This window comes from Oncorhynchus mykiss, chromosome 9, assembly GCF_013265735.2.
Source record: "Oncorhynchus mykiss isolate Arlee chromosome 9, USDA_OmykA_1.1, whole genome shotgun sequence".
In the NCBI taxonomy this organism is placed as follows: Eukaryota; Metazoa; Chordata; class Actinopteri; order Salmoniformes; family Salmonidae; genus Oncorhynchus; species Oncorhynchus mykiss.
This window is the reverse complement of record NC_048573.1, coordinates 25315362-25328390: the sequence shown is the minus strand read 5'-3', so window position 1 is coordinate 25328390 and position 13029 is coordinate 25315362. Positions and strand designations below refer to the sequence as shown.

Sequence of the window (13029 nt, the reverse complement as noted above, 5' to 3'; positions counted from 1 at the left end):
TCACCATGCACAATGCCAAACGTCGGCTGGAGTGGTGTAACCACCATTGGACTCTGGAGCATTGGAAACGCGTTTTCTGGAGTAATGAATCACGCTTCACCATCTGGCGTGATGCCAGGAGAACCCTACCTGCCTGAATGCATAGTACCAACTGTTAAGTTTGCTGGAGGAGAAATAATGGTCTGGGGTTGTTTTCATGGTTCAGGCTAGGCCTCTTAGTTCAAGTGAAGGGAAATCATAACGCTACAGCATACAATTACTTTCTAGATGATTCTGTGGCAACAGTTTGGGGGAAGGGCCTTTCCTGTTTCAGTATGACAATGCCCTCGTGCACAAAGCGAGGTCCATACAGAAATGGTTTGTCAGGATCGGTGTGGAAGAACATTTACTGGCCTGCACAGATCCCTGATCTCAACCCCCTCGAACATCTTTGGGATGAATTGCAACGCCGACTGCGAGCCAGGCCTAATTGCAAAACATCAGTGCCTGACCTCACTAATGCTCTTGTGGCTGAAAGGAAGCAAGACCCCGCAGCAATGCTTCAACATCTAGTGGAAAGTCTTCCCAGAAGAGTGGAGGCTGTTATAGCAGCAAAGGGGGACCAACTCCATATTAATGCCCATGATTTTGGAATGAGATGTTCGATGAACAGGTATCCACATACTTTTTGTCATGTTGTATAGATCTAACCCTGGGTTTTCTTCTGAGTTATCTGAGCTCATTCAGATGAGAAATCAGGCCTGGACCAAAGCAAGGAAAACTGACTCTGTAGTGGACTGGCAATCTGTCAGCCAATTGAGAAACAGATGTACTCTCTCGACTAAGAAAGCTAAATCAAGCTACTTTTTAAGCTCTATCTCTGACTCTGCTTCTAAATTTGAAAAACAGTAAATGCTCCTAGATTTTGGAAAACCCCAGCGGTGGCTGTGTACAAATTCCTCTTCTGTCCTGCCTAAGCAAGTTCTGTCTGACTCTGGCATCTTAACAATGTGTACAGTGTGTCTACACATACCTGTCTGCCAGATAGCCCCCGCCAAGGCTCCTCACAGTAGGTGAACATCTCCCAGAGAATGACCCCAAACATCCACACATCAGAGGAGTGGGTGAAAGAGCCCACACGCAGACTCTCTGGGGCACACCTGGAGGGAGCGTGGGAGGAGAGATATGGAGAAAAAAGAGACCGAGCGAGAGAGAGAGATGGAATTACTACAAACTGCCAATCATTTACCAAAGAAAATTCCATAGTAGTGATATCTCCCTTCTCCACACCGGCTTCCATTTGGTCACACTGTTAAACAATCAATGACTGATCAATGATATATCCCCCCACAAACACCCTGATGTTCTCCTTCAGCTCACCAGGCAAAGGGGATACGTCTGTGGGCCGTCATCACGTAGTGGTCTGTCTCCTGGCTCAGGCCCCTCATCAGACCAAAGTCCCCAATCTTCACCATCTCCCTGGAGGCCAGCAGAACGTTCCGGGCAGCCAGGTCCCTATGGATGAACCTGGGGGAGATATAACACAGGCCCTCTATACCGGCTACAACCAGGAATGGTACACATTTTCATTGGCTAGAAGTGTCATTACGGAAATTCCAGTCAATTGAGGATAAAATATATATGCATGAAGTTGGTTCGAGGAATTGTTGACGTTTAGGGTTACAGTGAAGTTAGTGGCTAAAATTGCATATTTGGTCGTAGTCTGTCTGTAGAGTGGGACTGTTTCGTGCCTCACCTGCGACCCTCCAGGTACTCCATACCCGCTGCTATCTGGGTGGCGAAGAGCCAGAGGCGTGCCAGGGGGTACTCGTGCTGGCGAGAGCGCAGCATGTCATACAGGGACCCCAGACAGGCCAACTCTGTCACCTGGGAGGAGGAGAATAGGGTTTTAAAGTCACTTCTTTACACTACATTTTCCCTCCAATTCCCTGAGTGAATTCTGCGACAAAGATAACATCTGAATGACCATTCAATGTTTATATAAATTTGCATGCCTGTATTTCAATAGCAATTCTACCAATTAGAATATGCATGAAAGGATGACAATGCAGAGACAGGATTACAACGCAGAAATAGGAATAATACAACATATGTTTTATACTCCACCTTCAAGAGGATAGAGAGAATGGCACTCTCACCATCTTGAGGGGCTGTGTGAGCACCACTCCGTAGAGGCGGATGATGTTGGGGTGGTCAAGAGACTGCATGGTGGTCACCTCCTGGAGAAAGTCTGTCATGGTGTCTGTCTGTCTGGAAAGACTACTTTTCAGAGACTTCACTGCCACCGGCAGCTGTCATGGCAACAGAAAGAAGAAGGGGAAGGATGGAGGAGTTAGGTGTACTGATTAATGCCATTTGGGAAAGATTGTAATGCAATTTAAATTGATTGGGAATATACAGCGCATTCGGAAAGTATTCAGACCCCTTGACTTTTTCCATATTATGTTTTGTTACAGCCTTATTCTAAAATGGGTTTAAAAAAACAAATCCACTCATCAATGTACACACAATACCCCATAACGCCAAAGCAAGAACAGGTTTTTAGAAATGTTTGCTAATTTACAAATATAAATAAACTGAAATATCACATTTACATTCGTTTTCAGACCCTTTACTCAGTCCTTTGTTGACGCACCTTTGACAGCGATTACAGCCTCAAGTCCTCTTGGGTATGATGCTACAAGCTTGGCATACTTGTACTTGGGGAGTTTATCCCATTCTTCTCTGCAGATCCTCTCAAGCTCTGTCAGGTTGGATGGGGAGAGTCACTGCACAGCTATTTTCAGGTCTCTCCAGAGATGTTCGATCGGGTTCAAGTCCGGGCTCTGGCTGGGCCACTCAAGGACATTTAGAGACTTGTCACATAGCCACTCCTGCGGTGTCTTGGCTCTGTGCTTAGGGTCATTGTCCTGTTGGAAGGTGAACCTTCGCCCCAGTCTGTGGTCCTGAGCGCTCTGGAGCAGGTTTTCATCAAGGATCTCTCTGTACTATGCTCCGTTCATCTTTCCATTGATTCTGACTAGTCTCCAACTACCTCCCGCTGAAAAACATCCCCTCAGCATGATGCTGCCACCACCATGCTTCACCGTAGTGATGGTGCCACGTTTCCTACAGACGTGATTCTTTGCATTCAGGCCAAAGAGCTCAACCTTGGTTCATCAGACCAGAGAATCTTGTTTCTCATGGACTGAGAGTCCTTTAGGTGCCTTTTGGCAAACTCCAAGTGGGCTGTTATGTTCCTTTTACTGAGGAGTGGCTTCCGTCTGGCCACTCTACCATAAAGGCCTGATTGGTGGAGTGCTGCAGAGATGGTTGTCCTTCTAGAAGGTTCTCCCATCTCCACAGAGGAACTCTGGAGTTCTGTCAGAGTGACCATCGGGTTCTTGGTCACCTCCCTGACCAAGGCCCTTCTCCCCATATTGCTCAGTTTGGCTGAGCAGACAGCTCTAGGAAGAGTATTGGTGGTTCCAAACTTCTTCCATTTAAGAATGAAGGAGGCCACTGTGTTCTTGGGGACCTTCAATGCTGCAGACAATTTTTGATACCCTTCCCCAGATCTGTGCCTCAACACAATCCTGTCTTGGAGCTCTACGGACAATTCCTTCGACCTCATATGGCTTGGTTGTTGCTCTGACATGCACTGTCAACTGTGGAACCTTATATAGACAGGTGTGTGCCTTTCCAAATCATGTCCAATCAATTGAATTTACCATAAGTGGACTCCACTGGAAACAAGATGCACCTGAGCTCAATTTCGAGTCTCTTAGCAAAGAGGCTGAATACTTATGTAAAATTTTTATTTTTAAATGTATTTTTAATAAATGTACAAACAATTCTAAAAACCTGTTTTCGCTTTGTCATTATGGGGTATTGTGTGTAAATTGATGAGGGGGGAAAAAGTGTTTAATCCATTTTAGAATAAGGCTGTAACTAACTAAATGTGGAAAAGGGGGAGGGGTCTGAATACTTCACGAATGCACTGTACTTCAATGCAAATTATGTTTTATTTCTGTTATGCAATTTCTATTGATCCTTTTGAAGGTACAGTATCTTGCCCTGTGACTTTCTAAACTGTCAACCTAGCTCTGCTTTTTACTGTTGGTGAGTAAAATAAAAGTTAAATACTGTCCCACCAGAAGCAACATACATTTGAACAAATCCACTCACCACTCTCCCAGTGGGGGTCTGCCACTCTCCTCTCTTCACCACGCCGAAGGAGCCCGTTCCCAGCTTCTCCCCCAGAGTCAGCTCATCGTCTTGGATCAGACAGGTGAGGGCCCGCCCCCCTTTCTCCTGGCCCGACCCCACGCTGCCCCATTGATCACCCCCCTCCGGACCACACCCACTGATAGCCTGGGGGACCAACAGATCAACATGAGTGACAGGTGAGCATTCCAATTATTATGTTGTGTCAATCAGTAATGTCTGGTACTTATTTCAAAGAACTCACCACTACCTTGTAACAAATGGTATATAATAGTAAATTGCATTCTGGAGGGACTTGAGAGATGTTTAACCTTTCTTTAACTAGGCAAGTCAGTTAAGATCAAATTCTTATTTACAATGACGGCCTACACCAGCCAAACCCAGACGACACTGGGCCAATTGTGCTCTGCCCTATAGGACTCCCAATTACAGCCGGTTGTGATACAACCTGGATTCGAACCAGGGTGAGACGCAGTGCCTGAGACCACTGCGCCACTCGGGAGCCCCATGTAAAGGTCTTGCCTTGGCCATCCACGATTTGGGCCTCACGCTGATCTTGAAGTTTTTCACAGCCTCCCATAATCTTCTCTGTCCTACACGTAGACAAATATTCAATAGAAAAGATACAACATACAAACAAGGGTTACACTTCACATGAATACCCTCTTCATAAGGGCATTTATAATCCCATGTGAACTATTCATAGTGCATTATAATGCGCAACATAGGGGCTTTTCATATGAAGTGTTACCAAAAATAGCTATAGAATAATTTTGAAAAAGGACAACAATAACCACAGTGTACTGACCTGGTTTGCTGATACCAATCTGTTCGAGGTCAGACTCTTTAACGTAGGCGAAATGCTCTACGCGGGTGATGTTGAGGCTGTCCCGGACACGCAGGTAAAACCTCTCCAACTGGACCTCGGCCAGGAGGTGGTACAGCCACTGAGTGTCCTGTTCCATCAGCATGACCCTGTGGGTCACCACAGCACTAGGCAAACTGGCGAACCAGGGACCCCCATTATATGTTAGCAAAAACAATTGTTTCACGTCTTGTCTTATCATCAGGTGAATGATAATGACAAGGAGAAGTAATCATAGTTTTAAAATGAATAGATTGGGTACATCGTTTTTCATTATTCTGACCTCCCCACATTGCATTTGGAAGAGGAAGTGTAAACTCTAACGGCTGATTAGCTAGAAACTCCATACACATTTTTGCTAAAAGCAGCTGTTTAGCTGATTTAATTAACAAAGGTTAGCAATGTGTTGGCTAACATTTACAGTTGAAGTCTGAAGTTTATATACACTTAGGTTGGAGTCATTAAAACTCGTTTTTCAACCACTCCACAAATTTATTGTTAACAAACTATAGTTTTGGGATGTCGGTTAGGACATCTACTATGTGCATGATATAAGTAATTTTTCCAACAATTGTTTACAGACAGATTATTTCACTTATAATTAACTGTATCACAATTCCAGTGGGTCAGAAGTTTACATACACTAGGTTGACTGTGCCTTTAAACAGAAAATTCCAGAAAATGATGTCATGGCTTTAGAAGCTAATTTACATCATTTGAATCAATTGGAGGTGTACCTGTGGATGTATTTCAAGGCCTACCTTCAAACTCAGTGCCTCTTTGCTTGACATCATGGGAAAATCAGAAGAATTCAGACTAGACCTTAGAAAATTAATTGTAGACCTCCACAAGTCTGGTTCATTCTTGGGAGCAATTTCGTACGGTGTTGTATAAGTATAAACACCATGGGACCACGCAGCCATCATGCCACTCAGAAAGGAGACCCGTTCTGTCTCCTAGAGATTACGTATTTTGGTGTGAAAAGTGCAAATCAATCCCAGAACAACAGCAAAGGACCTTGTGAAGATGCTGAAGGAAACAGGTACAAAAGTATCTATATCCACAGTAAAACGAGTCCTATATCAACATAACCTGAAAGGCCGCTCAGCAAGGAAGAAGCCATTGCTCCAAAACCTCCATAAAAAAATCTAGACCACAGTTTGCAACTGCACATGAGAACAAAGATTGTACTTTTTGGAGAAATGTCCTCTGGTCTGATGAAACAAAAATAGAACTGTTTGGCGATAACGGCCATCGTTATGTTTGGAGGAAAAAGGGGTAAGCTTGCAAGCCGAAGAACACCATCCCAACCGTGAAGCACGGGGGTGGCAGCATCATGTTGTGGGGGTGCTTTGCTGCAGGAGGGACTGGTGCACTTCACAAAATAGATGGCATCATGAGGGGGCAAAATTATGTGGATATATTGAAACAACCTCTCAAGACATCAGTCAGGAAGTTAAAGCTTGGTCGCAAACGGATCCTCCAAATGGACAATGACCCCAAGCATACTTCCAAAGTTGTGGCAAAATGGCTTAAGGACAACAAAGTCAAGGTATTGGAGTGGCCATCACAAAGCCCTGACCTCAATCCTATAGAACATTTCTGGGCAGAACTGAAAAAGCGTGTGCAAGCAAGGAGGCCTACAAACCTGATTCAGTTACACCAGTTATGTCTTGAGGAATGGGCCAAAATTCACCCAACTTATTGTGGGAAGCTTGTGGAAGGCTACCCGAAACGTTTGACCCAAGTTAAACAATTTGAAGGCAATGCTACCAAATAATAATTGAGTGTTTTTTTAAACTGCTGACCCACTGGGAATGTGATGAAAGAAATAAAAGCTGAAATAAATAATTCTCTCTCCTATTATTCTGACATTTCACATTCTTAAAATAAATTGGTGATCATAACTTACCTAAGACAGGGAATGTTAACTTGGATTAAATGTTAGGAATTGTGATAAACTGAGTTTAAATGTATTTGGCTGAGGTGTATGTAAACTTCCGAGTTCAACTGTATGTCCAAGTCAAGAAAGCTTTTACCAGCAGCCAGCGGCTCTGGCACTTTCACCAGTCCTGTCATTACCAGTGATAACCTCAAGGGAGGATGCATTTCAAGTCAATTACAAGAAACAGCGCCATAAACATTGCCTTGTTGCTTTTTCCCAGCAGATGCACCAATTGAATATGCATAATTTAATTGAGAATTCACTCATGTTGTTCAGTGGAGGGACATTAGAGAAAGTCAAAGAGCTGTTACCAAAGGAGGCAGTACCTTTTCCGAGTTGCAATTTAATAACGAGGCAGCCTGTTTTACAGTAACTAGCTATGTTCCTAGTTCACACACAGGCCTCTTGTCATCTCATATCATTGTCTGTCTGTGGACTTCCGCTTCAGGGAATTGGCGCCATAAAACAACCAGAGTTATCAGTGGAGAGAAGGGTGAGTCAGAGGCCTACATTCCTGTGTCAAGTACTCTGGCAAACTCTTACCAGTTCTCACATATACAGTTGAAGTCGGAAGTTTACATACACCTTAGCCAAATACATTTAAACTCAGTTTTTCACAATTCCTGACGTTTAATCCCAATGCCTTCGACACGCACTGTCAACTGTGGAACCTTATTTTGACAGGTGTGTGCCTTTCCAAATCATGTCCAATCAATTGAATTTACCACAGGTGTACTCCAATCAAGTTGTAGAAACATCTCAAGGATGATCAATGGAAACTAGATGCACCTGAGCTCAATTTCGAGTCTCTTTAATCCATTTCAGAATAAGGCTGTAATGTAACAAAATGTGGGAAAAGTCAAGGGGTCTGAATACTTTCCAGAGCCACTGTACACTGAGTATGTTCACAGACACAGACAGACACACAATGCGAACCACCACATTTTATCATGGAAAGGTGACTGGGAATATGGCTGAATACAAACAGTGTAGTTATTCCCTCCGCAAGGCAATCAAACAAGCAAAATGTCAGTATAGAACAAAGTGGAGTCACAATTCAATGGCTTAGACATGAGACATATGTGGCAGGGTCTACAGACACTCACGGACTAAAAAAGGAAAACCAGCCATGTCACGGACTCCGGCGTCTTACTTCCAGACAAACTAAAAACTTTCTTTGCCAGCTTTGAGGATAATACAGTACCACCGACGCGGCCCACTATCAAGGACTGTGGGCTCTCCTTCTCCGTGACCGACGTAAGTAAGGCATTTAAACGTGTTAACCCTCGCAGGGCTGCCGGCCCAGACAGCATCCCTAGCAGCGTCCTCAGAGCATGCACAGACCAGCTGGCTGGTGTGTTTACGGACATATTCAATCTCTCCCTATCCCAGTCTGCTGTCCCCACTTGCTTCAAGATGGCCAGCATTGTTCCTGAATACCCAAGAATGAAAAGGTAGCTGAACTAAATGACTATCCCCGTAGCACTCACTTCCGTCATCATGAAGTGCTTTGAGCGACTAGTCAAGGATCATATCACCTCCACCTTACCTGTCACTCTTGACCCACTTCAATTTGCTTACCACCCCCCTAGGTCCACAGACATTACAAAATGCCATCACACTGCACACTGCCCTATCCCATCTGGACAAGAGGAATACCTATGTAAGAATGCTGTTCACTGACTAAAGCTCAGCATTCAACACCATAGTACCCTCCAAGCTCATCATTAAGCTTGAGGCCCTGGGTCGCAACCCCGCCCTGTGCAACTTGGTCCTGGACTTGCTGACGGGCCGCCCCCAGGTGGCGAAGGTAGGAAACAGCATCTCCACTTCGCTGATCCTCAGCACTGGGGCCCCACAATGGTGCATGCTCAGCCCCCTCCTGTACTCCCTGTTCACCCACGACTACGTGGCCATGCACGCCTCCAACTCAATCATCAAGTTTGCAGACGATACAGTAGTAGTAGGCTTGATTACCAACAACGACGAGACAGCCTACAGGAAGGAGGTGAGGGCTCTGGGAGTGTGGTGTCAGGAAAATAATCTCTCACTCAACGTCAACAAAACAAAGGAGATGGTTGATGCACAATTGAGAGCATCCTGTCAGGCTGTATTACCGCCTGGTACGGCAACAGCACCGCCCACAACCGCAGTGCTCTCCAGAGGGTGGTGCGGTCTGCACAATGCATCCCCGGGGGCAAACTACTTGCCTTCCAGGACACCTACAGCACCTGATGTCACAGAAAGGCCAAAAAGATCATCAAGGACAACAAACACCGGAGCCACTGCCTGTTCACCCGCTACCATCCAGTTTGCGAGGTCAGTACAGATGCATCAAAGCCGGGACCGAGAGACAGCTTCTATCAGCTTCTATCTCAAGGCCATCAGACTGTTAAACAGCCATCATAAGCACAGCTGCCTACATACAGACTTGAAATCATTGGCCACTTTAATAAATGGAACACTAGTCACTATAATTAATAATGCCACTTTAATAATGTTTACATATCTTGCATTACTCATCTCATATGTATATACTGTATTTTATACTATCCATTGCATCTTAGCCTATGCCGCTCTGTAATTGCTCATCCATATATTTATATATTGTTATACCATTCCTTTACTTAGATTTGTGTGCATAAGGTATTTGTTGTGGAATTGTTAGGTATTACTTGTTAGATATTGCTGCACTGTCGGATCTAGAAGCACAAGCATCAATATCATACACACGCAATAACATCTGCTAACCATGTGTATGTGACCAATAAAATTGGATTTGATTCTATTTGAGACAGACACATTGATGCAGCCTGTGGTGCAAGGGGCTAGCCCGGACAAGCACTTTCTCATGTCCAAATAGAATCCCAAAGACAACTCCCAAACCCGCACCCTCTGTAGTAAAGACATGTGTGCAACCAAACACTGAGGTCATTTCTCACGCACGTCCCATTGTTTTAAATGCCCAGTACATTCAAAAACTAGATGTTTCTGTTTTTTATACACAGTATTTTACCACACTATGAGGTTGGAATAATACTGTTAAATTGTTTTTAAAAAATATGATAACGCCCTTTTAGTGTAAGAGCTGTTTGCAAAGACCGCCTGAAATTTCAACCTGTCACCAGGCGGTAAATTATTTAATAGACCAATAAGAAAGAGAGTTCCAAACCGTTCTGCCAAGAACAGCTAGTTTTCAGTTTTCCCCTCCCCACTCAGACCACTCCCAGACAGTACGAACAATATTCTTGCTTGAGAAATATATCTTTGCTAAGAAGCCTTGTTTGTCTCTTTTTGACCATTTTAACTGAAAACAATCATAGTAAGGTATAACATAAATTGTTATCCAGAAATGTTACACAGAAATGATTTGATATGAGATTTTTTTTAAACAACTGCTTTTAGGGTCATTTCGCTTTATGTACACGTGTATACATTTTAACCCGCTCAGCTACTGAATCATTTTGGGTGGTAACTAACCTAATGTAGCAGGCATAAAATAAATGCCAGGATCCACTACATACTGGTTTTGACAAGAAAAAAAAATGTTTTGGTGACTGACAATTGTGGACTGGTCTCTATCTGTTTCATTTCAACCAGAACCTTACAACCTCTGGGTCACAGTCCGAGGATTCCAATTGAAGTTCAGCTTATGAACCTTGAGAACATAATTATCCTAACAGTAACTGGAGACGTCTAAAAACGCACTGGACACATTATCCTTGATAAGCAGGGTTTCTAATAAAAACAGTTTGACAAAGAATCATAATGACACAATAAACTTGTATAACGTCTCCTTACAGAGAAAGGCTCTTGTAACAGAGAATGCATGGACTAACTGACTGAACCAACCCGTACTGTCACCAATCAGTCAACAAAAAAGCTTCCTGGAAGTTGAATAATTATTTCAGGTATACATGATGTCCTGAATATGCACTGTAACACCAAACTCTCTCAGCCATGACATAACTTTTCCCCTTAGTTAAATAAGTGTTTGTTCATAAATCCAAATTCATGCCTAAATTGAGAAGAAAATCACTCAAAAGCTATACACTAATTATTTGTCAAGAGGAGTTTATCCTGAGCTCGCTGGTACAGATGTAGGATCTTAATTCGATCACGCTGTTGCAGGAGAACTTTCGTGAAATGCAGGAAATGTAAAACTTGTAGTTTATTTGAGGTTTAAAAAGACTTCTGAAGTTTGTAATTCTGCAGTAGCAGTAAATATGAACAACCAAACACAGAAATTTCAGACTTGAGTTTCCCTTATGAAAAAGGCATCAAACACAGGGAATTTCCAAGCAAAAGGCTCAATGAGCACTAACAAGAAGTTTATGGGAGCACATCAAATTTGGTGTCAAATGAAAGCTAAGAGTATATATTCATGACACATTAAGGCATATATCAAATGTTTCAACCATGTTCCAACCTAAACATTTTGAATAAGCAAAGGCTTTGATTTCTGGTCAAACAGGTGGAAAAGGGGCCGTAGAAAACATCTAGTAGAGAAAGTGTTGAAAGGTATTATAAATACATCAAAACACAGTAACGTTGATGTAAAGACCCCTGCCAACTAATATCAACATTTATATTTAGTTTTGCAGAAATGATTTGCCTTCTGTAAGTTTAAGAAATATTGCCTTGTGTATTGTCATTCTGTTACCAAAAACTCACATATCTTTAATATCTTTAAGACACAGAATTTTCAAATATTTCTACCACATGAGGGAGGATAATGAAAGTTCACAGAACTAACAAGTAATGGTAGACCCACCAAATAGTTATAGTGTTTTTACTGATACAAATTTGGTTTAGGATTTATTAAGTGATTAAAACACTTCATAATTTTACTAAATCGGACTTCATTTGAATAACAGCCACTGTGTAAAATAATAAAACCGAGGGAGATTTTATCCCTTCTGTTACCAAACTTTACATCTGCACTGTTTTTCAAGTAAATGTGTTTTTGTAAAATGTTCAGTGGAAATTGTTAAAATTAGTCCCTGTGCATAGAGTTCTTTGGTTTCTTTAACTTTGCAATAAAAGTATTTTGTTTGGCGTACTTTTAAAAAGAGAAAAATAGGAGTCATTCTGTTATCGTGGAATTGCCACCTGTAGGTCTATATAAAACTAGAGTATTGCACAATTGTAATCTATTAGGTCAGCATTAAAATGATTATCCATTTCTCAACTTAGAACAAAAGGCTCTGAATTATCTGGTTCATGCACTCAAAAGTACGCCTTGGAGCTTACTGAAACACGTTCAAGAACAATGAAGCCTTTCTCTAATATTTTTTTTATTTTATTCATTCTTGCCCATCAACATCTTATTGCCATATTTTCTCATATGAGTTAGCTATCCATAAAGTAACTCCTTAATTTGTTACACAGGATTTAATATTAAATCAGTAAAAGGGGAGGGCAGAACAGTCCCCAATAATCAATAAATCAATGAAAGTAGACCTACAGGTGTTGACCTATGTGTTATTTAACACAACATAGTCTACTGTAGTTGTGGGACGCCATGGCTTTGTCTTTTAGAATAAAGACTGTGGACTTATTGTATAAGGCAAGGCTGCTAAATGGTGGGGCAAATTGATACCGAAGTTCAGTCAACGTAGATAAGCTCTAAATACTAACCGTCAATAAAATGACCCACGGTCCACCAGGGCCACGATCTTGCTTATTTATGAACCCAGCTTTCGGATATGCTACAACAAATCAAGGTATTCCCAATAGGATCGTTAGACCTAGGCCTACGGATAATCCACATCACGTGCCATACTTTTTTTCTTAATTTCGTAAATAAATTATCATATTTGTAATTTTTTTTTAAGTTTGTCGGTTTAATCTCATAGCAAAATATCCTCTCTTCAACTGGTGTTGAAAACTTTAGCAACAGCATTCAGTGTTTTTTTTGGCTACCTGTCCACATTGCTCTATCCGCCTCTTCCTAGTATTTTCACTCCACCCCTTTTCAATTTCCACCTGTGCAACAATTGCCTAGCCACCT

General features: G+C 42.4%; 2 protein-coding genes across 3 annotated transcripts in view; both read right to left on the bottom strand.

Annotated features, from left to right (window-relative positions):
• The window catches only part of LOC110531811 (activated CDC42 kinase 1), a gene marked incomplete at its 5' end in the record, with an annotated part of 15760 nt that extends 11368 nt beyond the window's left edge, over positions 1 to 4392 (bottom strand). The window contains 5 exons of the mRNA XM_021615242.2: positions 1013 to 1139; positions 1360 to 1506; positions 1736 to 1866; positions 2139 to 2291; positions 4168 to 4392. Of these exons, the coding sequence (XP_021470917.2) occupies positions 1013 to 1139; positions 1360 to 1506; positions 1736 to 1866; positions 2139 to 2291; positions 4168 to 4392 (783 nt within the window). The remainder of the gene's footprint in view (positions 1 to 1012; positions 1140 to 1359; positions 1507 to 1735; positions 1867 to 2138; positions 2292 to 4167) is intronic.
• LOC118966019 (activated CDC42 kinase 1-like) lies at positions 4285 to 13029 on the bottom strand. 2 transcript variants are annotated; one of them, XM_036987668.1, is made up of 3 exons: positions 12942 to 13029; positions 5015 to 5208; positions 4285 to 4799 (listed from the first exon to the last, which is right to left on the bottom strand). In XM_036987668.1, exons 2-3 carry the CDS (start codon positions 5175 to 5177, stop codon positions 4633 to 4635), a joined length of 330 nt encoding a protein of 109 aa, XP_036843563.1. In that variant the 5' UTR covers positions 5178 to 5208; positions 12942 to 13029; the 3' UTR covers positions 4285 to 4632. The 2 variants fall into 2 exon arrangements, with proteins under 2 accessions (XP_036843563.1, XP_036843562.1); XM_036987667.1 differs by lacking the exon at positions 12942 to 13029 and adding an exon at positions 12657 to 12932 and having other exon boundaries at positions 4290 to 4799.